Source organism: Columba livia, chromosome 1 (assembly GCF_036013475.1).
Source record: "Columba livia isolate bColLiv1 breed racing homer chromosome 1, bColLiv1.pat.W.v2, whole genome shotgun sequence".
Classification (NCBI taxonomy): domain Eukaryota; kingdom Metazoa; phylum Chordata; class Aves; order Columbiformes; family Columbidae; genus Columba; species Columba livia.
Window position 1 is genome coordinate 71885565 of NC_088602.1, and position 24521 is coordinate 71910085.

The 24521-nt window shown below is 44.0% G+C and overlaps 1 protein-coding gene across 3 annotated transcripts; it reads right to left on the minus strand.

The window, feature by feature from the left end:
* Window positions 1-474: 474 nt before the first annotated feature.
* NFKBIZ (NFKB inhibitor zeta) lies at window positions 475-9061 on the minus strand. Of its 3 annotated transcripts, none has more exons than XM_065061646.1 (12): window positions 8714-9061; window positions 8124-8263; window positions 7184-7220; window positions 6979-7082; window positions 6083-6846; window positions 5543-5648; window positions 5067-5213; window positions 4659-4722; window positions 3816-3985; window positions 3062-3172; window positions 2775-2942; window positions 475-2020 (listed from the first exon to the last, which is right to left on the minus strand). In XM_065061646.1, the coding sequence occupies exons 1-12, from the start codon at window positions 8946-8948 to the stop codon at window positions 1967-1969; spliced, it is 2100 nt and encodes a 699-aa protein (XP_064917718.1). In that variant the 5' UTR covers window positions 8949-9061; the 3' UTR covers window positions 475-1966. The 3 variants fall into 3 exon arrangements, with proteins under 3 accessions (XP_064917718.1, XP_064917711.1, XP_064917725.1); XM_065061639.1 differs by having other exon boundaries at window positions 6979-7085; XM_065061653.1 differs by having other exon boundaries at window positions 6979-7085; window positions 8775-8915.
* Between the last annotated feature and the right edge of the window lie 15460 nt (window positions 9062-24521).

A 24521-nucleotide genomic window follows, 5' to 3' on the forward strand; every position in this document is an offset into this window, starting at 1 on the left:
CCCATCTTTTTATTTGTGAAGCAAGGAGATTCTTTCCCCATGTATAGCCTCATCTGCTCATACAGACTTTCACCCATGCTAAGGTACAGCTTGTACCCCAGCTGTAAGAATTGAGGACCAAGGCAAGGAAGTCAGTGGGAAAACATGACTTTGTGAGAACTGGTATCATTCGTCCAAGTATACAGGGATAAGTGTTCAGGTAACTACCTGCAATCTGGACAACCTGGTGACTATTAACTCTATTTTGTGTACATCTACTGAATACACATGCAACACAACCACATGGTGCATGGTACCCAAAACACACAAGCAACAGCTTCAAAACCAGCATCAAGAGGAAGCACAAACAGCAGGAAAGATTGCATTTCATCCTTAACAAATGGACCTTCATCAGTCTCACAGTATTACTGTGCTAAATCAGCTTTATCTCAAACTTGAATTCATCATTTGTGTAACAGACAGTAAGCATAAAAGTGTAATTAGCATGTTTATTCAAACACAAGTTACATGAGACCCTTCAAGAAATACATCACAAATAGGCCTCCACATATCAGATTTCTTCACTTAGCTTGTCTACAAGACATACTTTGTCAAAACAGCACAATCAGTCTAATTAAACAGTTATGGCAGAGAATTGCCTGTGATGCAAAAACAGTTTAAGAGCAAAGACCATACAGAGAACATAGTACTGGATTACAGCCTAGCATGGATCATTCAGAAAGTGATAGGAGGAAGTTTTCTCCAACAGAACACAAGTATACAGCATCATTAGTATACATTTTGCATTAACACCCATAATTATTAAAAATAGAAAAACATTAGCTTCAAATATTACTTGACTAGCCACTATACCTATAAGGTAAAACCATAAATGGACTAACTCTGTTTAGGAGGTGAAAAACAGTAGATCTCTAGAATTAACTAGAGCCCAGTTAAGCAAACTACTTATGCATGTGCTTAAGTCCTACTAACACAAGTGGGGCTTACACATATTGAATTATTATAATTAACATGGAGAGATTTCAGCATGCATCAATAGTTAAAGTCCATGCTAAATACTTTCACTGAATCAGGATCACATTCCTTAAAGTCCAGCAAAGTTATATACACTATAAAAATCTTTAACTTTTCTCACTCAATCTATTGTCCCACCAAAAGGAAAACCTCTACTGGGTACAAGAAAAACTGCTACAAGTCCTCTAAGGAAGCATGGCTTTTCATGTTTTATTAACAATTCCAAAAGCATGCACAAATCAGTGCTCAGGACAGTCTATCTTAACTGTCCTTTCAGTTTTCAGTCTTTCAAAACAACAGATTTTACTCAATTCGCACCAGTATAGTATTAAAACTGTATATGCAATTTGAAAGTTCAATATCAAGGAACTTGTTCCTTCAGTTCATTCCCAGCAATCAATAGATTCTTAGAACTATAGAGCTGTACAATAATGCCAGTGACTAAATACAATCCTGCACAAGATACTGGAAAAAAGCTAAAAAGTTACATAAATAAATTTTCAACTTCAAAAATATGATTTCTCTTGCACTTAATATTTAAGTGTTATTAAAAACACAACAAAAAAAACTCTGTAATGTTAACATGTATCATCCCTCTCTAAATAAAAATATTCCCTGTAGTATTGTCCTTGTTTGGAAGTTATCTGTATGGCTGTTTAAATAAACTCAGTCTTGCCATCGCTATGAAATCCAGGTATCCGGGCAAATCTTCCACATATTTGGGAATGAAACATTCCTGTTTGCTCAGACGAATTTGATTGTTGAGTTTTGTTTGTTTTTTTATTTTTTTTTAACTCTTATATAACCCACTATATAATAGTGAACAAAATACTTTTGTTTCACAGAAACAACTAACATTTGCCCACACTGGGCAAATGGTCTATTTACAGATACATTAGGACTGCCTGACTGACAGTGAGTGTGAGTTGCTAAACTCCAAGAAACATGGAGCTTAAAATGGCGACACTCTCTGCTGAATCGCCTTGCCTTTTAGGATACGTCTTATCTGGAAAACACAAAACCACAAAACATTAGTGTTCATCATCCTAAAATGAGTCATAATCTGAAGGAAAAAAAAAAAAACCACACAAAAAACAAAACACACCCACAACCTGGACCCAGTTCTGCATTCCTCATTTATCTAAGCCTAGGTTTGAGTTCAGTTCCACCAGAACTGATCAAACTTTACAGTATTTGAACCAATGAAGGGCAACAGAATTACTCATTTGCTTAAGTTATTAGCTGCTTGGGTCAAAAGTCATTTTTCATCATGTATTTGTATAGTTCCTAGGAAAAGGGGATTTTCTTCATCTGTTACTCAGGCCTAAGAACTGCCATTACTAACTATGACAAGAGCAATAAAAGCATGATCTCGGGCCACACTGAGACAAACAAAAGAAGGGATATTATCTCCAGTATGTTGCAGGGTTACAAAGAACAAACCTAGCTGGCTAAGAAAACCTTTTGAGATGGAAAAAGTAAAAGCTACAAGTGAAAACTAATTTTAGTTCTTAGTATATTCTGCCTGATCCTGACATTAAAACCAGAGATCCCTGAATTAAACTGCATTTGCTCAATCTTTTCCTTAAAAGCTGCAACTCAAAACCCAAAGGAAACTTTGGTAGAGGAATAAGGCTTTTGTGTAGATTGGGACAGATGGGAGTAAAGGAGAGGGCTGGTTTTGGTGGGTTATTTTTGTTTGGTTGGTTTGCTTTTGTTTGTCTGTTTCAGGGGAGGTGGAAAGAGGGCTGTTTGTTTACCTGTTCTCCTACAAGGCCATCAGGAACCAGATGAACTGGCTGCTCATTCTCCAAGTTTCTGGCACTTGGATCAGCTCCCTTTCGCATTAGCAGGCGCACAGCATCCAGCTGGCTCACCCGATAGTGCAGGCTGGCCGCTACATGCAGTGCTGTGTTGCCATTGTAAGCCTGGAGAAGACAGAAGTAACTCCATGAAGAAAAGACAGGGGCACAAGGTTCAGGACACTTGTGGTGCCACACTTGTGCACATCCCATATCACATCTGCATTCTGGAAAAGTCATCATACCTTTGCATTGATAAAAGAGAGGCAGTTGGGCAGCTCCAAAAAGAGACGAATGAGCTCCAGGTTCGCTTCTTCTGCTGCCAAATGTAAAGCCGTGCGACCACTTTTGCGATCCTATCAAAAAAGAACTGTTAGTTTTCCCTGAAGGTGCTTCAACCTATCAAGGGTATAGATGCAGACAAAACAGGAAGCAGAGTAACTGCAGAGTGTTGAGCAAACATATTAGCACTACAATTAATTGAACGTCAATCTGAGCATATATTTAAATATGTAATGAACAGTGGACCAGATCTCATTTGGCACTTGAGCTTACACAACCAAAATAATAAATGTTATACTAAGTTAAGTAACGATCTGACCCTGCACAGACATAAATTGGACAGGGAAGCACTTTTTGACTAGAATTTGCAGTTCAAGAACAAGGTATCATCAACACCCTATTATTACAGATACCTCAGAGTGCTCCAAATATCTTTATTTTAAGACACAACCAGCTGCAGCCAGCATAGCATCATTCTTAATCCAGAAATTAGACTATCACCTCCCTTTTCCTCCATGGTTCATTTGCATTGATAATACCTTGTTCTGAATAAATGCAGCATTCTCATTCCACTTGGGCAAATCAAACTGTAGAGCGGCTTTCAAATTAGTCTTCTTCCTTTGTAATAAAGCTAAAATGTGATGTGGCAGAAAGGGACATGTTCTGCTTCCACCTTCTCTCTGGAACTGGCACTTCACATAGAGCTGCTGTACTTACTTTTGCTTCAACAGATGCTCCCATTTGTATTAAAATCCTGATGGTTTCTACCAGGCTCTTGTTTCTCAGCAGAAGTTCCTGGACCTCAGGGGAGTGAGGTGGCTGACTGTTTTGCAGTTCATGCAGCACAGTATTATGGGCCAGAACAGCACAGTGCAGTGCTGTCAAACCTTAACATAAAAAAATAATAAAAACTCAACATACATCATTAATTAACAAATGCAATATACAAGTATTGACAGGTTGCTTGGTTTGAAGGGTGGTTAAAGGAACTTCTCTCCCCGTCAAGCCAGGGACAGTTCCACATTTGTGACAGTGATTGTTCTTGAATGGCTCAGGATTTGGGTTGTCCATTGCCAGAGTGGTTAAGTAGCAACCTACTCTGAGCTCTCAGCCAGCAGACAAAAGAATCCGTTTCTGATATACATATACATATATACATATATATATATATATTTTTAACACATTATACTTTAGAAAGAGTTGTTACATGGAAAACGGTTCAATTAAAACAGCTCTCTGGTGTCAGAGATACTGGTTGCTGTATCCACCAGTGTATTGCTGGCACTCACATGCTTTCAACAACCTATTACCACCTACGCTCTGCACACCAAACACGGTAATCACATGTAAGAGGGAAGAGGCCCTGACAGGCACAGACTAACCATGTTTTTATCTGGCAGATATGCCAATTGTAATGTAATCTCAATTGTAAATGTAAATTTCAACCTGGCAAAGATATACTCAATTTTATTGCTTCTCAACCCAGGATAACATTCACATCAGCAGCCATAAAACATAACATCCAGTAACTCTGTAAATTATAAACTTTTAACAACTCACCATCATAGTTTGTTGCCTCAAGGTCTACATACTGATTGCTTCCCATGGCTCCCTTTTGGATTGCCTACAAAAGTGCGAAGATGCATGCATTTAAGCCTTATCCAAACCACATACTGCTTTCTCAACTTGTATACAGTCTCACTGCAACGAATTTGCAGTAAATAATTGCATTAAGAGACTTATTTTTTTCCTAAGCTAGAGGATTCCACCAAATTACTTAAATGCTGGTGAGAACTTTGATGTGAAATTCAGTTTCACTTTAAGCCATTACTGTAGAGCCCTGAGACATTCACAAGGCTACACAGAGAAAGAAAGTGAGGAGTGGTGTTCTCAGAGTTTCCCCAAGAGGACTAATATGAAATATAAGCACTAACAGTCAGGGCAGAGCTACGCCTTCATGGTTCTTACCTGAAGGACCTGGGCATGCCCCTTCTCAGCGCAAACATGCAAGGGTGTTCTACCCCAGCAGTCTGTGGTGTTGACTTGAGCCCCCAAGCTAACCAAGTCCTGCACAATGAGATGCTGATTGGCAGCCACAGCAACCTGGAAAGCACTCTGCAAACATTGAGAAGAAAATTCAAACTATTAGTCATCTGATCTCCAACAGGAAAGAGCAACTAAAACAAATAAAAAGCCTAGCTACCTGGTATTATTTAAGCAGTGATTATGAATACCAGGAAGCCAGGACAAATGAAGCAGAGCACATAGTTTTACCAGCTCAAGGTGATCCCAAGAAGTATTAATAGCCCAAGGTTAATATTAGTATGCAGGTTAAATCTTGGGGTTAATATTAAATAAGCCTTTCACCACATCTTCCTCAAGGTCCAGACATGCAGAAGCACTCAGGTACACAAAGCAGGTGCAAAGATTTTTGAGAACCTCACCTGGCCATTGTGCTCTTTAATATCCAGCATGTGCATGGCAGCCATCTTCCTTGCAAGAACATAGGAGAGAGCTCGTCTGCCCTGGGCAACCGCAATGTGAAGGAAGCTGCAGGAAAGAGGGGAAACAGTTACACTACCAGACAAATTGGAGCTCAAGTCATAGCATAGATCCAAACATATCAGAGTGGTGTTGCATTGCCAGCTTCAGACCTTCTCTGAGTTACTGAGCCAGGAATACAAACACCTTCTTCCCAGGGAAATTAAAAGCATCTAAATTAGAATCTTTTTCTCCCCATTTACAAGATAAAAGTCTAATGATAAGTACCTGAAATTAGACAAACACCTTAACTACTCAGTGTGCCACAACTTTGTGCAGAGCCCATCAGCAAGACCATGAGTTTCATTTGATTAGCAAAACCACTGCACTCATGACACACAAACACTGATAATAAACAGCTTCCATTACAATCCTGTGGCCCACCAAAACCCAAACATTCCCCAACCTTCCACATCAGAAACACAGAGATAAACAGCACTCACGTGTCTCCATCTGAGTCTTTTGCAAGGAATTGGTCCTGAGAGATATTAGCCAGTTTGCTTTCCTCCTGCTCCACTTGCCATTGAAAAAATGACTTGCCCAGCTGTGTCGTGCTTCTGGCAATGTTTTGGTCAGGTAGAGAGACATTCAAAGTAGACAAAGAGACACTGCGCTCCAGACTGCCACAGACATTATTGGAAATCAAGCTGAAGTGTGGAGTATGGGGGCTGACATCAGCCTGTTGGTGGGCACTGGCCAGTGGCTGGAGGGGAGCAGAGATGCCCTCTGAGCCTTCAGAGTCGTTCAAGAGGGAGGAGAAGCTCTGCGGCTGGCAGTACTGCAGTTCATGGTTCTCAAAGGTATTCTGCTGGTAGCCAGGAGACTGGTCACTGGCAGCAAATGGCCTGTACTCCAAAGAGGCATCCGAAGGATAGCTCTGTGACAAACTCTGGTTTTGTGACGGAGGGAACTGGTAATGCTGTGGCGCATCAAGCATATGCTGGGAGGTGTGATCTTGGAATGCTTGGTACTTCTGGGGTGAGGAGAAAGCCTGTGTTACTGGGCTCTCCTGGTACTGTTCACTGGGCGAGCTGTGACTGGAGACAGCGTGCAACCAGCTAACCTGCACCGTGTTCAGAGAGATGGGGCTCGACTCGTTCTTGATGTTTATAATGTTCTGAAGCAGATCGGAATTGCTGTCACACTTTGGGTCGTTTTTATGCATCTCTTCCATGTTATCCATAGAAGTTGGCGTCTGTGGTGGTGTCTGTCAGGAAAAAATAAAAATAAAAACAAGCCCCAGAAAGCTAGAGGTAAAATTTTTGTCTGGGTGTTTCTGATCACACAAAGCAAACTAAAAAATAAAAGCACAGGTAAAAAAAATAAATTACAAGTTTACCAGGAGGTGTGAGTGAACATTCGCTTGGCGTTTGAAAGAAGGTCCATCAGAAAGGAGCTCGGGAGCCTTTCTTTTGCCACTGTGACCTAGTATGTTCTTCAGCTCTGCTGAAAAGAAAAACAAATTTAGAATGCATTTGGAGGTTACTCTTACAGCCAACTTTTAAAATCTTATTGCAATATATTTTTAAAGAGGGAGTTTTTACCTGTGTACTGCTCGTAGTTCACCAGCCCTCCTTGTGCCTTTTGAGAAAAAAAAAAAAAAATTATTCTATTATTATAATGTTATTTCAAGGGAATTAAAAAAAAAATAGACAAGTAGAAAAAAACAGAGACTTGCTTCTATAAACATAGGATATACCTTAGAGGAATTATAGTACACAATTGGCTAACCCTAATGTAATTGTTTTTAATTAATGATAGGATTTGTACGTAACTTAAAATGAAAATCACCCTTTTTCTTAAGGCTTTTTAAGCTATTTGTTACAATACCACAAAACTCAAGAAAATCTAGAATGATCTTTCTGAGGTCAGAGGACTTCCTTTCAAACATAAGTAAGCCAGTCAATTTCATACTTCTTCAATGCCATGAAAATCTCTATGCAAAAATTTTCCTGTAACACCACTTATCTAGGGCACTTGCAAACACACACTCAGAAACACTAATCCAGAAAAAAAAAAAATCCCCTTTAATCTTCTTGGAAATTCCTATTTTTTTTTTTGGTTTCTATCTTTTCAGACTGAAGGGGGTCTGTCTTTATACTGTGTGCTCCTTACAGAGCAGCACAATAGCGTGGCAAACAATTCTCTTTAGAGAAGATTCCCCAATTCTTACAGCGAATGACCTCATTCAAGTTAACAGGGAGTTTCTGTGGTTTCATAACACAAACGTATCTTTAACCAAACACCCTTTAGAAAATAAAGCTTAGTAAGGACATTTTTAAGCGCCTCCTCTCCCACAATAAACCTTCTCACTAATTTCTTCCCAAGCTCTGTTCTCCAATTACGTATTGAAAAGGAAAAACACCGACTCCATCCACATCAGATAAAGCAGCAAACTCGCTTCTAGCATTATCACACACCTTTTTTTGCCAGCTTCAGTAACCATTGAAAGCAATTATGTCAGTGCTGAAAAATGCTGGTTACCTTGCCTTCCTCCGTGGCGGAGCCCGAGGACATCTGTTTGCTGCTCCTGAAGTGCAGCAGGAGCTCCTTCACCGAGTTCTTCACACGGACCCCCTGGAAAGGTCCTCTATGCTGCTTTCCACCCGCCATGTGTTGGTCAACTGTTGAGATATGAAAACAAATCCCGAATTTAAGGCACCGACTCCGTTTTGACTTAAAAAAAAAAAAAGAAAAAAAAAAAGCGGGGACGCTTGTGAAAAACAACCTAAATCCCAGGTTTCGCTGACAAGAGCCGAGGCGATGCTCTCTCCGCAATCTCACAGGCGTGGGACTCCCCTTCTCACCCGGAGACCCCCCCAGGCCGCTCCCGCAAGGCTGGAAATGCCCCGGGCGCGGGGCACGTAGCGCCAGCGAAACGCTACTGCCCGACGCTGAGCTCCCGCTTTTCATCGCTTCGGGGGCTTTTAAGCCCAAAAGGGTCCGCGACCAGCTTCACTCCCGGTAGGGACGGAGTGGGAACCGCGGCTCCGCGCCCCCCCCTCCCCGGCCGCCGCTCCGCGGGCGCAGGGGACCGGGACCGGGACCGGGACCGCCGCCGGGGCACGCCGTACCTTGCAGCGCGGGGCGGGCACCGCCCCGGGGATCCCTCCGGCCGCCGCCGCGGCTGCTCACCGAGAGGTCCGAGTCGGAGCCCGGCGAGCCCGGGGCGGAGTGCGCCGGGGAGCAGCTGCCCTCGCTGGAGTGGGGCGAGGCCCCGTAAAAGTAGGCGAGGTTGATGGGGCTGCTGAGTGCGCCGCCGCCGTCACCGCCATCGGACGCCACGTCGCGGCTGCTCTCCACGATCATGGCGGTGCCGCGGGGCAGCGGGTGGCGGCGGAGGAGAGCGGCGGGCGGTGGAGCGGGAGCGGGCACGGCCAGGGCTCGGAAAGCGACGCGGCGGAGAGTGGGGGGCGGCGGTGCTGGCGGCGGCGGATATAGAGGCTCCGCCCACCCCCGCGGGGGCGGGGCTGGAGTAGGGCGGGGCCGCGCTTCCCGTAAGGGCGACGGGAGGTGGCCGCGCCCGGGGCGGGGCGAAGTGGGCGGGGTTTAGTTCCCGCCCCGCCCGGGCCCCAGCCCCCCCGGAAGCGGGGCAAGGGACGGGAGGGGCCGGCGGCAGCGCCGCACTCCCCCAGCCCGGGCGTTAGGCAGCGCCCCCGCGGCCCCGCCGGAGTGGGAATGATGGGTGGGACGGGATGGGGATGAAGGGGATTGGGATGATGGGGATAGGGTTGGGGTGGGATGGTGATGATGATGGGGATTGGGATGATGGGGATAGGGTTGGAGTGGAATGGAGGTTATGGGGATGATGGGGTGGGATGGGGATGATGGGGTGGGATGGGGATGCAGATGGTGTTGGGGATGATGGGGATGGGAGTGACAGGGGTAGGGTTGGGGTGGGATGGGGATGATGGGGATGGGGATTATGGGGATAGGGTTGAGGTGAGAGGGGGATGATAGGGATGGGGATGATAGGGATAGGGATGGATGCCACCTCATACACTGTCCTCCAAGATTACCCCTGGATGCCTCCCACAGCTTTCGCAGCCCCCACTCGCAACACATGCAACCCCAAATTTCCACTCTCTTGTGCAGCTGCAGAGATGGAAACCACAAGCATCGGTCTCAGGCCCCCACCACTGCTGATGCAGGCTCACATCCCCACACACACATACCCTCACCCCAAGTGCGACAGCATGGGAACATTCACTCTGCTCCTGCCAGGTCTCAGCTCTGGGGTTACAGGCTTGAGAGAACAGGGATTTTTGGTCATGTGAATCAAGTAGGCAGCACCCAGAGAGAAGGGGAACGTGAGCAGTTATTCACAAAGAGATGAGTCATCTCTTTTTCTCTATCATCAGAGTGTGTAGTAGGCAGGGGGCAGACACAGAAGTTACTTTGGTTTTAGATTGCACCATGCTGTGGTGGCAAAGCCTCTCAGTCAAGACCGACAGGGAGAAACAGGTAAGCAACACAATATCGAAACAAAAAGTGGGCGAAACTGTGTGCCTGTGATTACTGTTAGCAACACCGCTGAGTTAATACCCGTATTTACAGGGGAGACTTCTCAGATTATTAGTTTTCAAACAAATATCTCTGCTTTCCTTGTTTCCACCGAGGTCACCGTCTTCTAAAATACGTGCATGTGTTTTTGTCCATGAGGTTGCAATTAGGATGTTTTTAGCACCACAGCTGCCCCAAAAAATACGTAGTAAAGCAACACAGTATTTCTGAAGTATATTATGCAAATTGGAGGTCTACAATTTAGATTATTGTACATGTTTTAATTGTATTAAAATACATGGGACAGGTGCAACATGAAATTATATTAATCAGCCCGTGAGGAGGCAGGAGAGAATTACTTTATATTACTCAATTATTTTTTCCACTGTCATGTAAAAGAAGGGTTTCACTGGGAGTTAGCCAGGCAGTTTTCTACTCAAAAGACTGTTGTTTTGCACCATAGATTGAATTTACGCAGTCACAGTATAATTTGCAAGTGTAGCCTATAAAATGAAATCAGATGCCAAGTAGCACCAGAAGTAGCATAGTCTAATAAAGGTAAAAATTCACTTGCTCCCTGATCAGCAGCTGTCACCCAAGCACACATTCTTCCTCATTAAACAACACTCTTTATGTAAGTCAGTGTTTGTGAAATCAGGTTGTATGTTTTAAACACACAAGGAGATGGTTCTCTGCTTTTCTTCAAGTCTTAGATCTCCGTTACGATACCTTAGCCTCCGGTAGACACTTCTAAGTCTCTCCTTGTTAAAAAACACCTTGCTGCTTAGAGACCCTTCAGCCCCTGAACGCTCTTTGCACACTCAGTAGCTGATAGGAGGACCTACAACCCAGCTTTCCAAAAGCAGATCTGACTGATCAACCTTTGCATTTGCATCCCTCCCAGGTAGCCAGGAAAGCCAGCTGTTGTAACCTAGCCAGGAAGGCCTCCAACTACTGCAGCAAATAGATCTTGTCTTTTAATGAGCAAATGGTAATGTGAATCTGAGAAGTCTATAATCCAGAAAATTAGATTGGGCATCATAGTTGCCTGCAGTTCCCTTAAAAATGTTGAGACGAAAAGTGGATTTCAAACAGAAAGTGTATTTTTCTCATCATAATCCTACTGTGTTGCGAAAGGCCCCTAAAGCACACATAGACAGGGACAAACGGCACCTTTATCCTTGCTATTCAGTAGCAATTTTGGAATGGGTTTAATCGAAGATTAGTCTCTACTTATGAATGAAAACTATTCTATAAAACAATTTAATAAGGTTTTTGTCTTAAAGAGGGTATGGAATTTCTTTTTCTCTTCTATTCCAAGGTTCCTGCTCTCCCGAAGGCTGACTTCTGACTTGGTCTCTTTTAACCAAGGAAAATCCACTTTGGGCAACACTCTGATACCTCAACTCTTACTTGTTTCATCAGCGACATCTTATTTATCAGGTCTTCTGGCATAAATCTACTCCAAGTCAAAGCAGATTAAGACAAGTCTAATTCCACCGAGCTCTGTAACAAAGGGCTCTTTCAAAAATACACACACCCATCAGTTGCACAAGATGAGCTGGCTCCCAGAAGCCTCATGCTCTCAAAGCGCTTCTATGCAAGTTACTGGTAAATTATTGCTACATCTACAAATTGTAATTATTAATGCTGTGGACCTTGAGCATTTGGGTTTTGGCCCAAACACTACGTAACATCTGTGGTGACCCAAACCCTGTGAGGCGCCTTCAGCCTAAGAAAGTTCCTTCCAGGCAGGGTGGTGACCAAAAGTGCTTGTCACCTCTTCTCCTGATGGGAAACCTGGCACAGTCCATGCAGACAGCAATCAACTGGGGAAAAAGGGGGTCAGCTGGGAAGGCGTTGTGGGGCTGTGGTGTCCAGGGTGTTGCAGCTTTCTTTGGCCAGGCTATGACACAGCACAATCCATCAATCTCCACAGCTGGAGAAGGCTGTGAGGCAAGCACAGAGGAGGATGCCTCAGCTCCTGGAGCGCTGCCTTGCTGGGTTTTTATTGCACCACCTCCATGTACTGGGATGTATCAATAATGCCAACTAGTGGCCAATATTAACAACATTTATCCTGAAAATTTTCTCATTTCCCTCTGGAGGTAGTGAAATGTGATTGTCTTGGAATCTCGGATCACTGCAAAAATAAGAAAATGTGTTTTGTTTCCGAAGACTCTGTTCCTTCCCCCTCTTCAGAGCACAACCTAGACAAATATTGTGGAATTAAAGCTAACCACCCTTGGTTTAGGTTATGTCGATATACTTGATTAACCAAAACAGATGTTGAGAGTGTGACTTCTGCACAGCCATGAGTTACTTTGAAGGGATCTGAAAACTCAGTTAAGAGCAACTACAACAAAAACCCTGTTCTCTCAAAGCTTGCACTTGCTGGGTAGCTGTCTTGTTGCAAAAGTCAGAGAGGCTAAAACACAACACCTTAGACTTTCACCACCAGCTAGGCTAATCTAGGTCATGTGTCTCCCTTTTGCTATCCTAATCAGAGCAAACACAAAGATGAGCTGGACCTGCCGTGCAGGGCTTCCCTCTGCAGTAGGCCTCCAGTAACTGTGTCCTTTCTACACAGAAACAGTAGAGCTACTGCACTAATTCAAAGCAAAATCAAGGATCTTGCTCAGTGTTTTGGAGTTTTTCTGTTAAAACAGACTTCCATGTTTCCAACACCCTTTCTATTTGGAACCATGGTATTTTCTCTCATATCTGGACTCTCGTACTGAGAACAGTATTTCAATAGCATTATCACAAACTCAGACTGAGGGAGTCTGACATTGTAAGGCAGCAGAGGGGATACCAGGCAGACAGGTTGAGCACTCTCAGCTCAGAAAAATCTGAGCTGCAAAGCTTGGGCAGACAATTGTTTATGCTTGCAAGTACATCTTCCCAACATGCTGTGCCAACTCCTGTAGCTTTGTGTGTAAGTGATCACTGCCGATCTAATTCCTGATGTACTATAACTAGTCCCTACCTCCATATGGTCGAACAATTTACCCTCATGTCCTGATACCAGGATTGGTAACAGTGCTCTTACGTGAGCTCAGTTCTTGGGTCACTGATGAAAGAAACTAGCTCCTTTGGGCATGGTTTGCTCCAGGTCAGCTCCCTAACGCAGCATGGGCAAGACTGCCAGTTGTCTCCCTCTAGCTTGCTCTCCAAAAAGGCATCCTACATCCTCTCCCCCTCAGAAAATCCTCTTGAAGCTGTAGTTTCAGGTCACACATGCAACGGCTGGAAAGTAAAACACCCAAACCAATGAACAGAAGATGCACCCTGGAGGGCCCACATGGGGTTCAGAAGAGACCAAGGCAAAGTGTTATTACCCTGCATGGCTGTGGCTGGTCTGTTGCAAGGAAAGGGCCAGCCTTTACAGTATCAGCATGCCTGCACTGCTTGGTCCCTGGGGCATGTACTGGTGTGAATGTTTTAGGAGATGTAGGCTTTAAATAAATACATACATAAATAAGTAAATCAAGGCCAGCAAGTGGAGCTTTGCCTTCCCTGTAGAGCTGCACGTAGTCACCCTGCCAGGCACGCAGTCCCTCCTAAGCGCGAGTGAGGAGCGTGCCAACTCTCAAGCAGCCCATGGTTCAGTGGGTGTGGGAGCAGAATAAACATCTCTCTTCAGGCCATCTCCTAGGCAGAAGTGTGGGCAAGGTTCAGCCTCTTGGTAAAGTGGCAGAGCACAAAATACTAGTAACAAGCACTTGCTTTTGCAACACATTTCTGGAGCAGTAGAACTTTTGTGCTATTTCTTAAACTGGAAATAAAAATAGTAATTTACAATCCAGTTGCTTAATGCAAGTGAATATTTGCTGCATGGATGTCAAATACTCCTTATTCTCCAACAGGTGTAATTAGCCTCCTGCTGCAGACTGCAAGTCAAGGTGTGTGAGCTCTGCAACCACTCCTCTGACGCCAGCAGCATTTTCACACAGCATGCAAACCCCTTGTAGAACAGCATCGAGAAAAACAGAGGTAAAAGCTTAGTAACTATTGCACTCCTAGAGGCAGTTCGGAATCAATACCTGTGTCTGCTTTAACGGTTTAGGAGACTGCACGTCAGTAGGTTGGAAACGGTCCATGACACTTTTTTCCTCTAGGAACCAGTACAGAGGATTCAGTGTTTCTTCCCTCTTTGCTACACTTGTATTGCTACATTCTTCCCAGATGTTGGTCTCCAAGACTGACATTCTGGGATTAGTCTGAACTTCAAAAGGGGGCATGTATAATTCTTCATATTAAAGGAAAACTCAGACTGTTTATTTAACATATAACTTTTGGGGCTTGCTCTTTTGATCCAAAGAATGCCCTCAATTCTGCTTTTTTACTCACAGGTTGTTTGATATTTAAAAATAAATTAATAAATAAAAAAGTAGGTTGCTCCTAAGTAGATCCTTTCACACTGTGTACATGAAGCAGCTGAAGTCAGTATGAAGGAAAAGAAACCTCGAACACAGCAAGTGTTACAAAGCTGGCTAAGTAGATCTGATTTCTGTACAAGTAAACAGCTCCCTTGTATGTACACCTTGAGTTTGTGGACATTCCTCTCAATGTACTCACTGCCCCAATTGGTAATTTTTCCTCATAAGCTCACATATCTCATTAGTTCGTTAATGCCTTGCAGTAGGAATGCATGGCTGAGAAATACACGCAACCGCTGATGTCACAGCATGTAAACGAGGAGCAGAAGGCCATTTCCCCATAGCAAAGGGCAACATCATATGTCACTTGTTAAGGACACTGTGTGTACATAGATGAGGTAAATAGCGGATGTTCTTCCCTGGAAATACTTTTCTTGTTTTGATGTTAGGTAGGGAGTTAGTGCAGTTTCTCAGCACTGTTCAGGACTCTCAGTGGAGGTTTAAAGGGGTGAACATTGGTTTTCCTTGTGACTCATGTTGAGGACCTTTTTCCTCTTAACTCAGGTGACCAACTTGGGCCAAAAATTGTTATTCTAAGCCCGCATTAATTTTATTTTCTGCTGTCAGATATAGAAGCCTATACTGTTGCCACAGCTCTGGTGGACTTCTGTTTCAGTCTTCTTCCCTTCCACAAACAAAAAACACTTCAACTACCTGTAAAACAAAATCACTTTCTAGCACAGACTGTGGAGCTGTCCCAATGCAGCCTTGCCACTGAACTCTTTAGTACAGGAACAAGAGGAAAAACAGCTTTATCTCGGTCAGATCAACCCAGAAAAATATTATTTTTCAAATTGCAATCTACCCAGAACCCTGCTTTTCCAGCCTCTCCATTTATGTGTAGTAATGGATAACCTATCTAAGGTTAAGGTTGCCAGACATCCAGGCTTCCCAAACACACGTTTTTTCCACTCAAAAACATTGTCCAGGCAGATTTTGAAAACTTACCCACTTCTTGGACACAGAAAACCTGTCACATCTACTACACAGCATATCTAACTGTGTTGGCCAGTCCAGAAACCCAAGGCACACTGGCAGCACTCATGGAGATCACCCATGCTGTGATTGTGTAGCAGGATTAACACCTGCAGGAAGCCTCAGCATCGATATGAACAATCCTACACAGCCTCTGAGCGCATCCTCAGCTCAGTGCTGCACAGATTGGCGTGCAGGAAAGCCCGGGCAGAAATAAGACAACCACAGTAGAAGACACTTGTACCATGTCAACACTGCAAAGTGAATTAGAGTGAATTCCCTCATCTTATGTCTTGATCTTATTTCACTGTGTTTTCCAGTTTATAGAGTTTAAATGCCTTCAATTCAGACTTCCATTCACAGAGAAATCCCAGCTTTCTAAACACATGGCTGTCTGATCTTAGGAAAGTCCTGAGACTCAGCTGTAGAGCTGTCCTCCATTAGTCAGACAAAAATTCAATAAACAGGAAATTTTCTCATTTTAAAAAGCACCTAAACCAAGGCAGCCACATAAAATTTTATTATGGTAGGGAAAACAATAGGTTGCTTCCAAGCATCAGTACAAAACTTTCCTGGTGCTTGAGATGAGTTGCATATAATAGGACAGCTTTTATCTTCAGTTAAATGTGTACAGTCATCTTCAACGTGGGCAGCATCACTCGATCTATGGTTCAGAATTTACTGCCACATGTAACTCAACCACAGATGCCCTATGTCTGCATTAAGGATATTAATATAACAGAAAGAATACTACTACCATGTTCTTTCTTGCTTCTGCAGACGTAACAGCCAGATGCTGCACATTTAGAAAGAAATCCATGAAAGTAATGACAAATTTACTATAATACATAAATCATGCATGAGTTAGCATAAAACATCAAGGAAGTTGAAAATGAACCCTTTGATTTGGTGGGGCACAGTACAAAGCTCTGTTCCCAGGCCTTGGCTCCCTCCTCCAGTTCTCAGCCAGGAAAAGACATCAACTACAGCCAGACGCATCCTGTCTAACAGGACGCCACTCGTCACAGAAGCTAGCCCTTGGATGGTTACGTTTCCTTCCAATTTCCTGCCAATTTCTTAAGAAAGCAAGAGTGAAGGCAGCTCTTCGTTCCACCTTGCATGTTTTGTCTCAGGAGCTTGTGACTGGGAACACAAAAAGTCACACAGGGCTTTCTCAGCAGCACCATCAGGATTTAGTTTTGCTGTCCCCAAAAGCCTGAGGTGAGAAGCAAAACCAGGTCAGCCCATCTGGGCTGTGGCAGGAGGCAGAGCCAAGGGGCAGGATGGGGCTGCGCCCACCACCCTGATGCTCAGGGCAACCCAAGGGTGGGGGAAAGGAAATTCTGATGCTGCCTGTCCGCTGGCACCCAGAGCCAGAGGGCATTTCCTCCCCACACACACCCTCCTCCTATCCACTGCCATGAAATGCAATGGGAAACACGTGGCTTGCTGTAAAGAAGGTTGATAAAAGGTCTAGCTCAACAAAAAGAAATCACTTGCCTCGGGAATCAAGCTGATACTAGAGTTTCATTTGGAGCAGAAATATGTGCCTTCTTGCCAGTGTCCTCAGGTGACATTTGTCCCTGACTGATGAGCACCCTGTGTGGCTGAGGGAGAGCCCTGGGTATCACCCTTTCTCTAATCCCCATGTGCCTCCAGGCAAGTCATGATGTCCCAGCTTCCATCTGAAATAATTCCAAGCTACTCCTCCCCAGCCACACACAAGTCTCTGATGATGTCATGGTACAAACATGCCCCCAAATTTTGGGGGTCTAAAATCCAAACCACATTTCATGCCCTACAAGAAGCTTAGTGCTGAGCTGCCTTCCCTGCCTGCCAGATACAGGCACGGATAATGAACCAGGGTGCTGCATAATCAGCCTCATGTGGTAAGCCAGAGAAACCCTCACCAGATGATGAAAATAAGTTTATGGTTTGGTTTAACAAACCCCTTAGCATAAAAAATTTTAAAGTGAACTTCAAGTTCATTAAACTTACTACTTTTCATTCCCACAGATCTTTTGCTAAATTACAAGATAGTAGGCATAGACCCCTATTTTTATGTTTCCCTGTGTTGTCTCACACTGCACCATGACAATTTACTCTGATCCTATTGAAGCTGGCAGGCTTGTATGCTGATGATGCTCTGCTATTCCAAAATTACTGATGAGCTGCCAGAAAAAAAACTGTAATCACGATTATGTAAAACACTCTCTTTCACCAACAATGTTTCTTCCATCCAGTGCTCTCAGAGCTTATCTTTCCATCCATCCATCCATCCATCCATCCATCCTCTGGAAAGCCACTATATCCTCCCCTGAAAAAAACAGGTTGTTTAAAGAGAGAATTTCCCGAAACAGGTAACCTATTTAGAGGTATTTTGTCCCTAAATCCATTGTGGGCTTTCAAAAATCCCACCATTCATTGTGGTTTCTTCACACTTGGTTATTACCCATTACCTTCCCAAAAGCCAGCCATTCTTCCATACCCAACGCCAAAATACACACAGAAAGTTACAGTACAAGCCACTTGCAATGCTGTTTTAAGTCAAAAAATGAGAAGCCAATATTGTTCCAACCAATTGCAGACTTTAAGCAATAAAGTGAATAAAATGGAGTACCTTCATGTCGGAGGAATTAAGTTGGAATTAGCTCTGCGGAAAACAAGCCAATTCTCTGCACCCCACTGGCAACCGATCGTCCCTTATGGCCACATCTGAGTGAATGGTGAATGACTGAAAAGTTCCTCTGAGGTTTAATGATATGAAACAGAGAAACAGCAGAGAGGAAACTTTTTTCCCCCCCTCCCTCACAAAACTCCTGCTTACTCTTGCTTTCTGGTCACACACACACACAATAGATGCCCTGAACAACCCTCCCCAAGTTTATTACAGTTCCAGGCTGAGTACCCACAGGACTCTTTTTATTGCAGCGGGTCACACACCACTTATCTTTCAGCCCTGGTTAACCGGGGCGGTGAGGGAATGTTGTGACATGTGAGAGGAAATGGCAGGGTGGAGGAGAAGGGTGGTATGAGCGTGGCTCGCTGGACTTTTTCTGCGTGGTGGAATTTCCCAGGCGGGGTAAGCACTGGCAGGGACATTCCCCTGCCAAAGAGGCTGGCAGGAAACCCCAGGCTGGCGTAATGCTGCCAAAAAAGGGTCTAGAAGAAGCTGAAGCAAGTTTCACAGCAAGAATAGTGAGAAACGGATGTACAACAAAGGGGCAAAGAGAAACATGTGGAGTACAACATGGCAGGGTTTCTTTCCTGATTGGGTCAGGTTCTCCTCCTGCATGGATGGCTGCAAGCTGTCAAGCTGCATCTCATAATCCTTTTATGTCTTAGCATGACAGGGTAACCTGGACAAGCAGGTGCCTGTGTAGTGGCTGCATAGGAAGCAAGAGAGAGGCCATTTCCCATAGAAAAATCAAAAAACAGCTCCAGCCTTTGGGAGGTGAAACAGGGCAAACGCCTCTCCTTGGCAACTGCCTGGATTTCAGGGGGATTTTGCTGCCAGAAAGGTCAGAATGAACGAGTTTCAGAGGGGCTCGTGTCAGCTTGAAAGCGCCATACAATCAGCAGCCTGATTTAAAAGGAGGTGGGGCTGGAAAGGAGGAAAACAAAAATTAATATAAGGAAAATAAGTACTCCCCTTAGTCAGAGATATATCAGATGTAGAATAATCACCTGGATGCAGTAGATATGATAACCTCCAGCATGGAAGAAGTTTCCAGGATCTTCCTAAAAGGTGAGCAGATCTATCTGAATCATACTCCCTTTTCTTCTCCTTTCAGCAGTGGCACAGGCCAGGATTCACCACACTTACCTAACATGGTGAGCAAGGACAGGACACTCAAATCTCAGAGCAAACGTCCCTCTGGCTTCAGCGCTTTTTGTTACCCCCTCCTGAGTGCAGTTAACCTATACAGTTCCAAGTGGCTGGCACCAACAAGATAAAAACACTGAACAACTTATCATCCTGCCCACTGCATCCGCAGTGCCTCCTGCACTGGAACATCGATGCTAAAAACAAACAAAAACCCCTCAGGCTTTACCCTCACCCTGCCTCAGCAAGCTGAGCCAGAGGGAGGTAGGAGGGAACACCTCCTTTCAAAGGTGATCATTGTGAAACCTTGCCCCTGCAGGCAGGAAACACTGCGTGGGCTCCATCTTCCTGTTCGCGGATGTATTGTAGCGCTGGAACGCCTTCAACTGATAATCTTGATGGGCTCAATATTTTCCTTTGAAATAAGGGCAATTTGTTCCAGACCAGGCTAATATCTGATTGTTTGTTTACTGAAGGTCCACAGTGCCCTCAGTCTTGCCAAACACATGGCAGGGCAGTGCCCTGGCCAGACCCTCACCCTGCTCTCTCCCAAAGCAACTGTGAAGCAAAGCCGGCAGCTGTGGGGATGTGTGACACCTCTGGGTGCCTTCACAAAGGTACCAAGACCTCTTTTAGCAAAGAGAATGGGCTGCAACCCCAGAGAGTCACAGATGTCCCAGCATCACAGTTGGTAGGAGCAGCACTTGGAGTACCACTCAGCTCATCCAGTTTGTCCATCCCTTTCTCCCCAGGTGTTGCTGCCTCTTAAATTAGGGCAGCTCAGGTGTAAAGAAACAAACAGAGGTACAGAAGGGCAGAGTAACAACACCAAGGCCAAACAGCTGATGTGTGGCATGGCAGGATTAAAAGTCATGGCTTCAGTCAGAAATGAAAATATCTACTTGTAGCAATATTTGGTGCACAGAAGAACTGGGACAACAGGACATCAAGAAGAAATTTGTTGATGTATAGAAAGTATGTTGCAAACAGCAGATACGAAACTGTTGGAATTGGAAGATATACATATACTGGACACATTTTACAACAATGTAAAATAATTGCAATATCTGCTTGTTACTGTAGCTTGAGGGTTTTTATCAGCTGTTTAAGACACTATCTTTTTTCCATAAAATAACTTTTCTTTTTCTATTTTTATTGATCACGACAAAGGCAAAATTGAGACACAGCAGAAACAAATAATAAAAATACAAATACATGGGGCAAAAATGAAAAAGGTGGAGCAGAAAGCAAATAACCCATTAAAAGGAAGAGACAACTAAAGACAAAAATAGCTGCCAGTGGAGCAAGTAACAATTCCCTGAGAGAAGCTGATTCAGGCAGAGAAAGAGGGCAGGCGGGACTGGAAAGCGTGACTCACTCGGCCCAGGGAAAACCAGATGGTAGAAAGGAGTAGAAAGAATTGAGTGCAAGATGGTGAAGGGAGGGGAAAAAAAAAACAACCAAACAAAAAAAAACCCAAGGTGAATTTGTCATGGTTCTTTCATTGCAGGTACTTTTTGCTGTGTATCTCACTTGCTGAACTCCAATGGGCATGTCCCGCCTGGAAGCTCTTTTGTGAGATCCTTCAGAGCGAGCTGCTGTGTTGCATATTACTAGTCCTGATCATCGCAAACAACCCACAGCAGAGATTTCAAGTGAAAAGGGAGAGAGCCCCATATCAAACTGAAGGAAAAAAATATCAAAAAAAAAAAAAAATCACAGGTTCATACAGAGGGCCAAGCATGAGGGCACCAGGTGTAAAGCACTTGTTTGTTTTCAGAGCCGGCCAAGGGAGAGAGAGAACAACAAGTGAAGAAGCAGGACAAAATGTTCAATGGATGCCTGAACCATAGAAAACTGGCTGCCATAGCATGGTCTTGCTGTCAGATCACAGAGTCTGCTAAATTTTCCATGTTGCAGGAAGAACTAGCTTGAGATGGACTGTTCTATCCCAGTAAAGTTTACTTCTCTGGATCCTTTTGTGTCTTAGAAAAACAAACAAACAAACAAAACCCACCACATATTTAAGATAATATTTAGGGGAAAAATAATTCTCTGAAGGACACTCCTAAGCCAACCTGAGAGTTATCAACATCTGTGTCATCAACTGACTTTCACTCTAAAATGAACTCCAAGTAAAAGAGCTTCATCCGGTTGTGTTTGCGATATTTGGTTTCAAAACAATACTACCCAGGAGTTATTACAGAAAGCAAACCACCACTAAAACTATTACATTGTGGCTTATGTTTTCCATTTGAGAGTCAGCCCAGGCTCTTTTTCAGTGCCTCAAAGCCCTCTTCTGGCCACATTCATTAAGGATTGGCTGATCTATGAAGCCTATGCTAGATGACACAGTCAGGATGTCGGGGAGGACACGTACTTTCACTTGGGCTTAGTGATGTGCTCACTCTGCATCTGAGGCTCACACAAAATAACTTGCATGCTCTTAGTTCTCTTAGCATCTTCCCACATAAACCCTCTCTCCCATTCCAGGCAGAGAAACCACTGTGCAATTCACCATGACAGACTCACAGAGCAGACGAGCTTATTTCATCACAAGAGGCTAGTAACACCAACAGTGTTACTTTGGACAGGATTTTAGAGAGTCACCGCCCAGATAGGAGCTACGTTACCTTATATGAGAGAGTTCAGGTCTGGATGATAAGAATCACGATGAATTAACATTTCAGGAAAGGCTCAAAGATCCATATTTAGGGAGATACTAAAACTTTTCCTTGATTTCAAATATATTGGTCTTGCATTGTATATAGGATAGGTAATGTTAAAAGTTATATAACACCTTGCTAATTAGGAATGCAGCTCTGAACCATGGGTTGAACACAAGAAGCCTCATTCCAACCAGATCAGAAACCATGTGGTCCCAGCTCTTTGCCAGCCCCAGTGAGCCTCCTATCCCTCTGTCCAGCAATGTGAGGCTCAAGCCCCTTCCTTGCCAAGTACCTGTGCCATCTCAGGCAAGTTACATGCCTTCTCCGAGTCACTACAGGCTTCGAAGCGCACACAACACACAATGAAAGCCTGCCTGTACACTCCTCCTTATTCTAATTATAAAGGCTTTGGTTTAAAACGTTCCCCCCACCAATGGTATCTGTCATGTCTACAAATGTGTGAAAATCTAATACACATGGCTTCAAATCAACTGTAAGCAAAAAGTTTGGAACAGTGCCTAACATATGATTGCTATGCAATTGCTGTCGGGGAGGGAGAAGAGGGAAAACTGTTCCTTTTTTGACACATTTGGAGAAATATATGTCTGTATATTTCAGTGTGCTACATCAGAGGAGTGACTCTGTCCCAGACAATTGAAATTGCCTTTGGAAACATCCACATGACCAAATCCCTGATCATCTTCCTCTCCCTGGTGTCACAGAACAAGACCTTTGCACGCTGTCTTTCCTTCGACCCCATTCCACCCTTTTTGCTTCCCTTCTCCTTCCTACCCGTCACTTCCATTTCCCCTCTAAGCATGCCAGAGGCCTGACCTCACACCACACTGAAAAGCAGCTCACACTTTGCAGCCCCTCTCCTTCTTTGTTGGCTAAGTGGAGGCTGGAACAGGTGGGACACAAAGGCAGTACACTTCACTTTCAGTTTCCAGAAAAAAAATGCTGGGAAAAAGGTATTTTGCTCTGTTATCTAATGTCTGGCAGGTGGCATTGCCAAGAGCAGGCTGGGGCTCGAACTCAGCTCTTTGTTTTAGAAGAACATAAGAGCAGCACCCTAGATGACACCACATGGCTGTTGTCCCCTACCATTCCTGCTTCAGCAGTCACCATCAAATGAAAAGGGGAACAGAAAACCAGAACAAACACTTCACAATCCTGCCTCAGTGTACTCTCTTCCAGTTTCCAGAAATACATAGTACAGGGATTTTTCTGAGTCAAGCAGGCTATTTTTGGCCATACATACAGGAAACCAGTACACAGGGCAATGCAGGCTGCTTCCTTCTTCCCCAGCTGTGAATCTTGGCTGCAAGGTAACTCCAAGACAACCCTGTCACCACACCCCAACTCCTCCACCCTGGCCCTCCAGCCACCCCAAAGGCTCCCCCCACCCTGCATTGTGCAGCCACTCTCCTTCTCTCCCCATGACCCCACAAACTCAGCTCTTGTGCTGGCACAGCAGCGGGTACACAGCCTGGTGCCACACGGAATGTCCTATGGCCCCTGGACGCAGTGACTGACTTGCAGCACAGACCTCTCCTCAATTTTGTTTCCATTACTTACAGTAAAAACTGCTCGCAAGCTAGGGAAGCAATGACCATGTGGCATCTCCTCTGCTCTTCATGCTGCTTTTTTAAAAGAAGTGGTTTAAGGACATCCTGTTGGCCAGATGAGTTGCAAAAGCCCTCACAGGAGGAAGCCCAGGTTGCGTACAAGCTTTTATTATGTGCCAGGCCTGATACACTGACAACAGGGAACATCAGTGTGCTGCAGCTCTAGGGCTAGTGCTAGGCTTGTGCTGGTTGCACAGATCACTCCCCTCCAACTACACATTATCGGGGTGGGGGGAGACACTTAAAAATCACTTTTTGAAATTATTTTTATCTATAAGCCACAGTGTGAAACTTCTAATCAACACAAAACACAACAACGTAATCGGTAAAACTAAGGGAACTACTATGCAACTACAAAAACTAAGTATGTGGGGTTACAGCAAAAAAAGATAAACTCAGGCTAAATCAGATTAAACAGCTTAAGTAAATTTACCCTCTTTATCAGGAACTTTTTATTCTTTGAGCTTTTTGGTCATTCAAATGGTTTTCCTGATCACAACAGGAAGTAAAACACATTAGAGCCTTCTTCGTTTTGTAATCATTTCAATAATATACATATAACAGAAAAAATACCTTTGAAAACAAGTTATTTTTCTAACACACAGATATAGAGCCCTTTGCTGCTACCAACAGGAAACAAGAGTCTTCCAAACACTCTGAATATATACTAGTAGAACTTAAGCATGAAATGATCTGGGCTTAACAAGTAAATGCTTTATACGTTAAATTTGCATTTGTTATTGAAGTTTTTTGCTGTTACTTAAGCTGTCATGAGTGGAACAATATTTTAACCCACACTGCTGCAATAAAAACTAAGCAAAGCCCCAATACCGTCACCA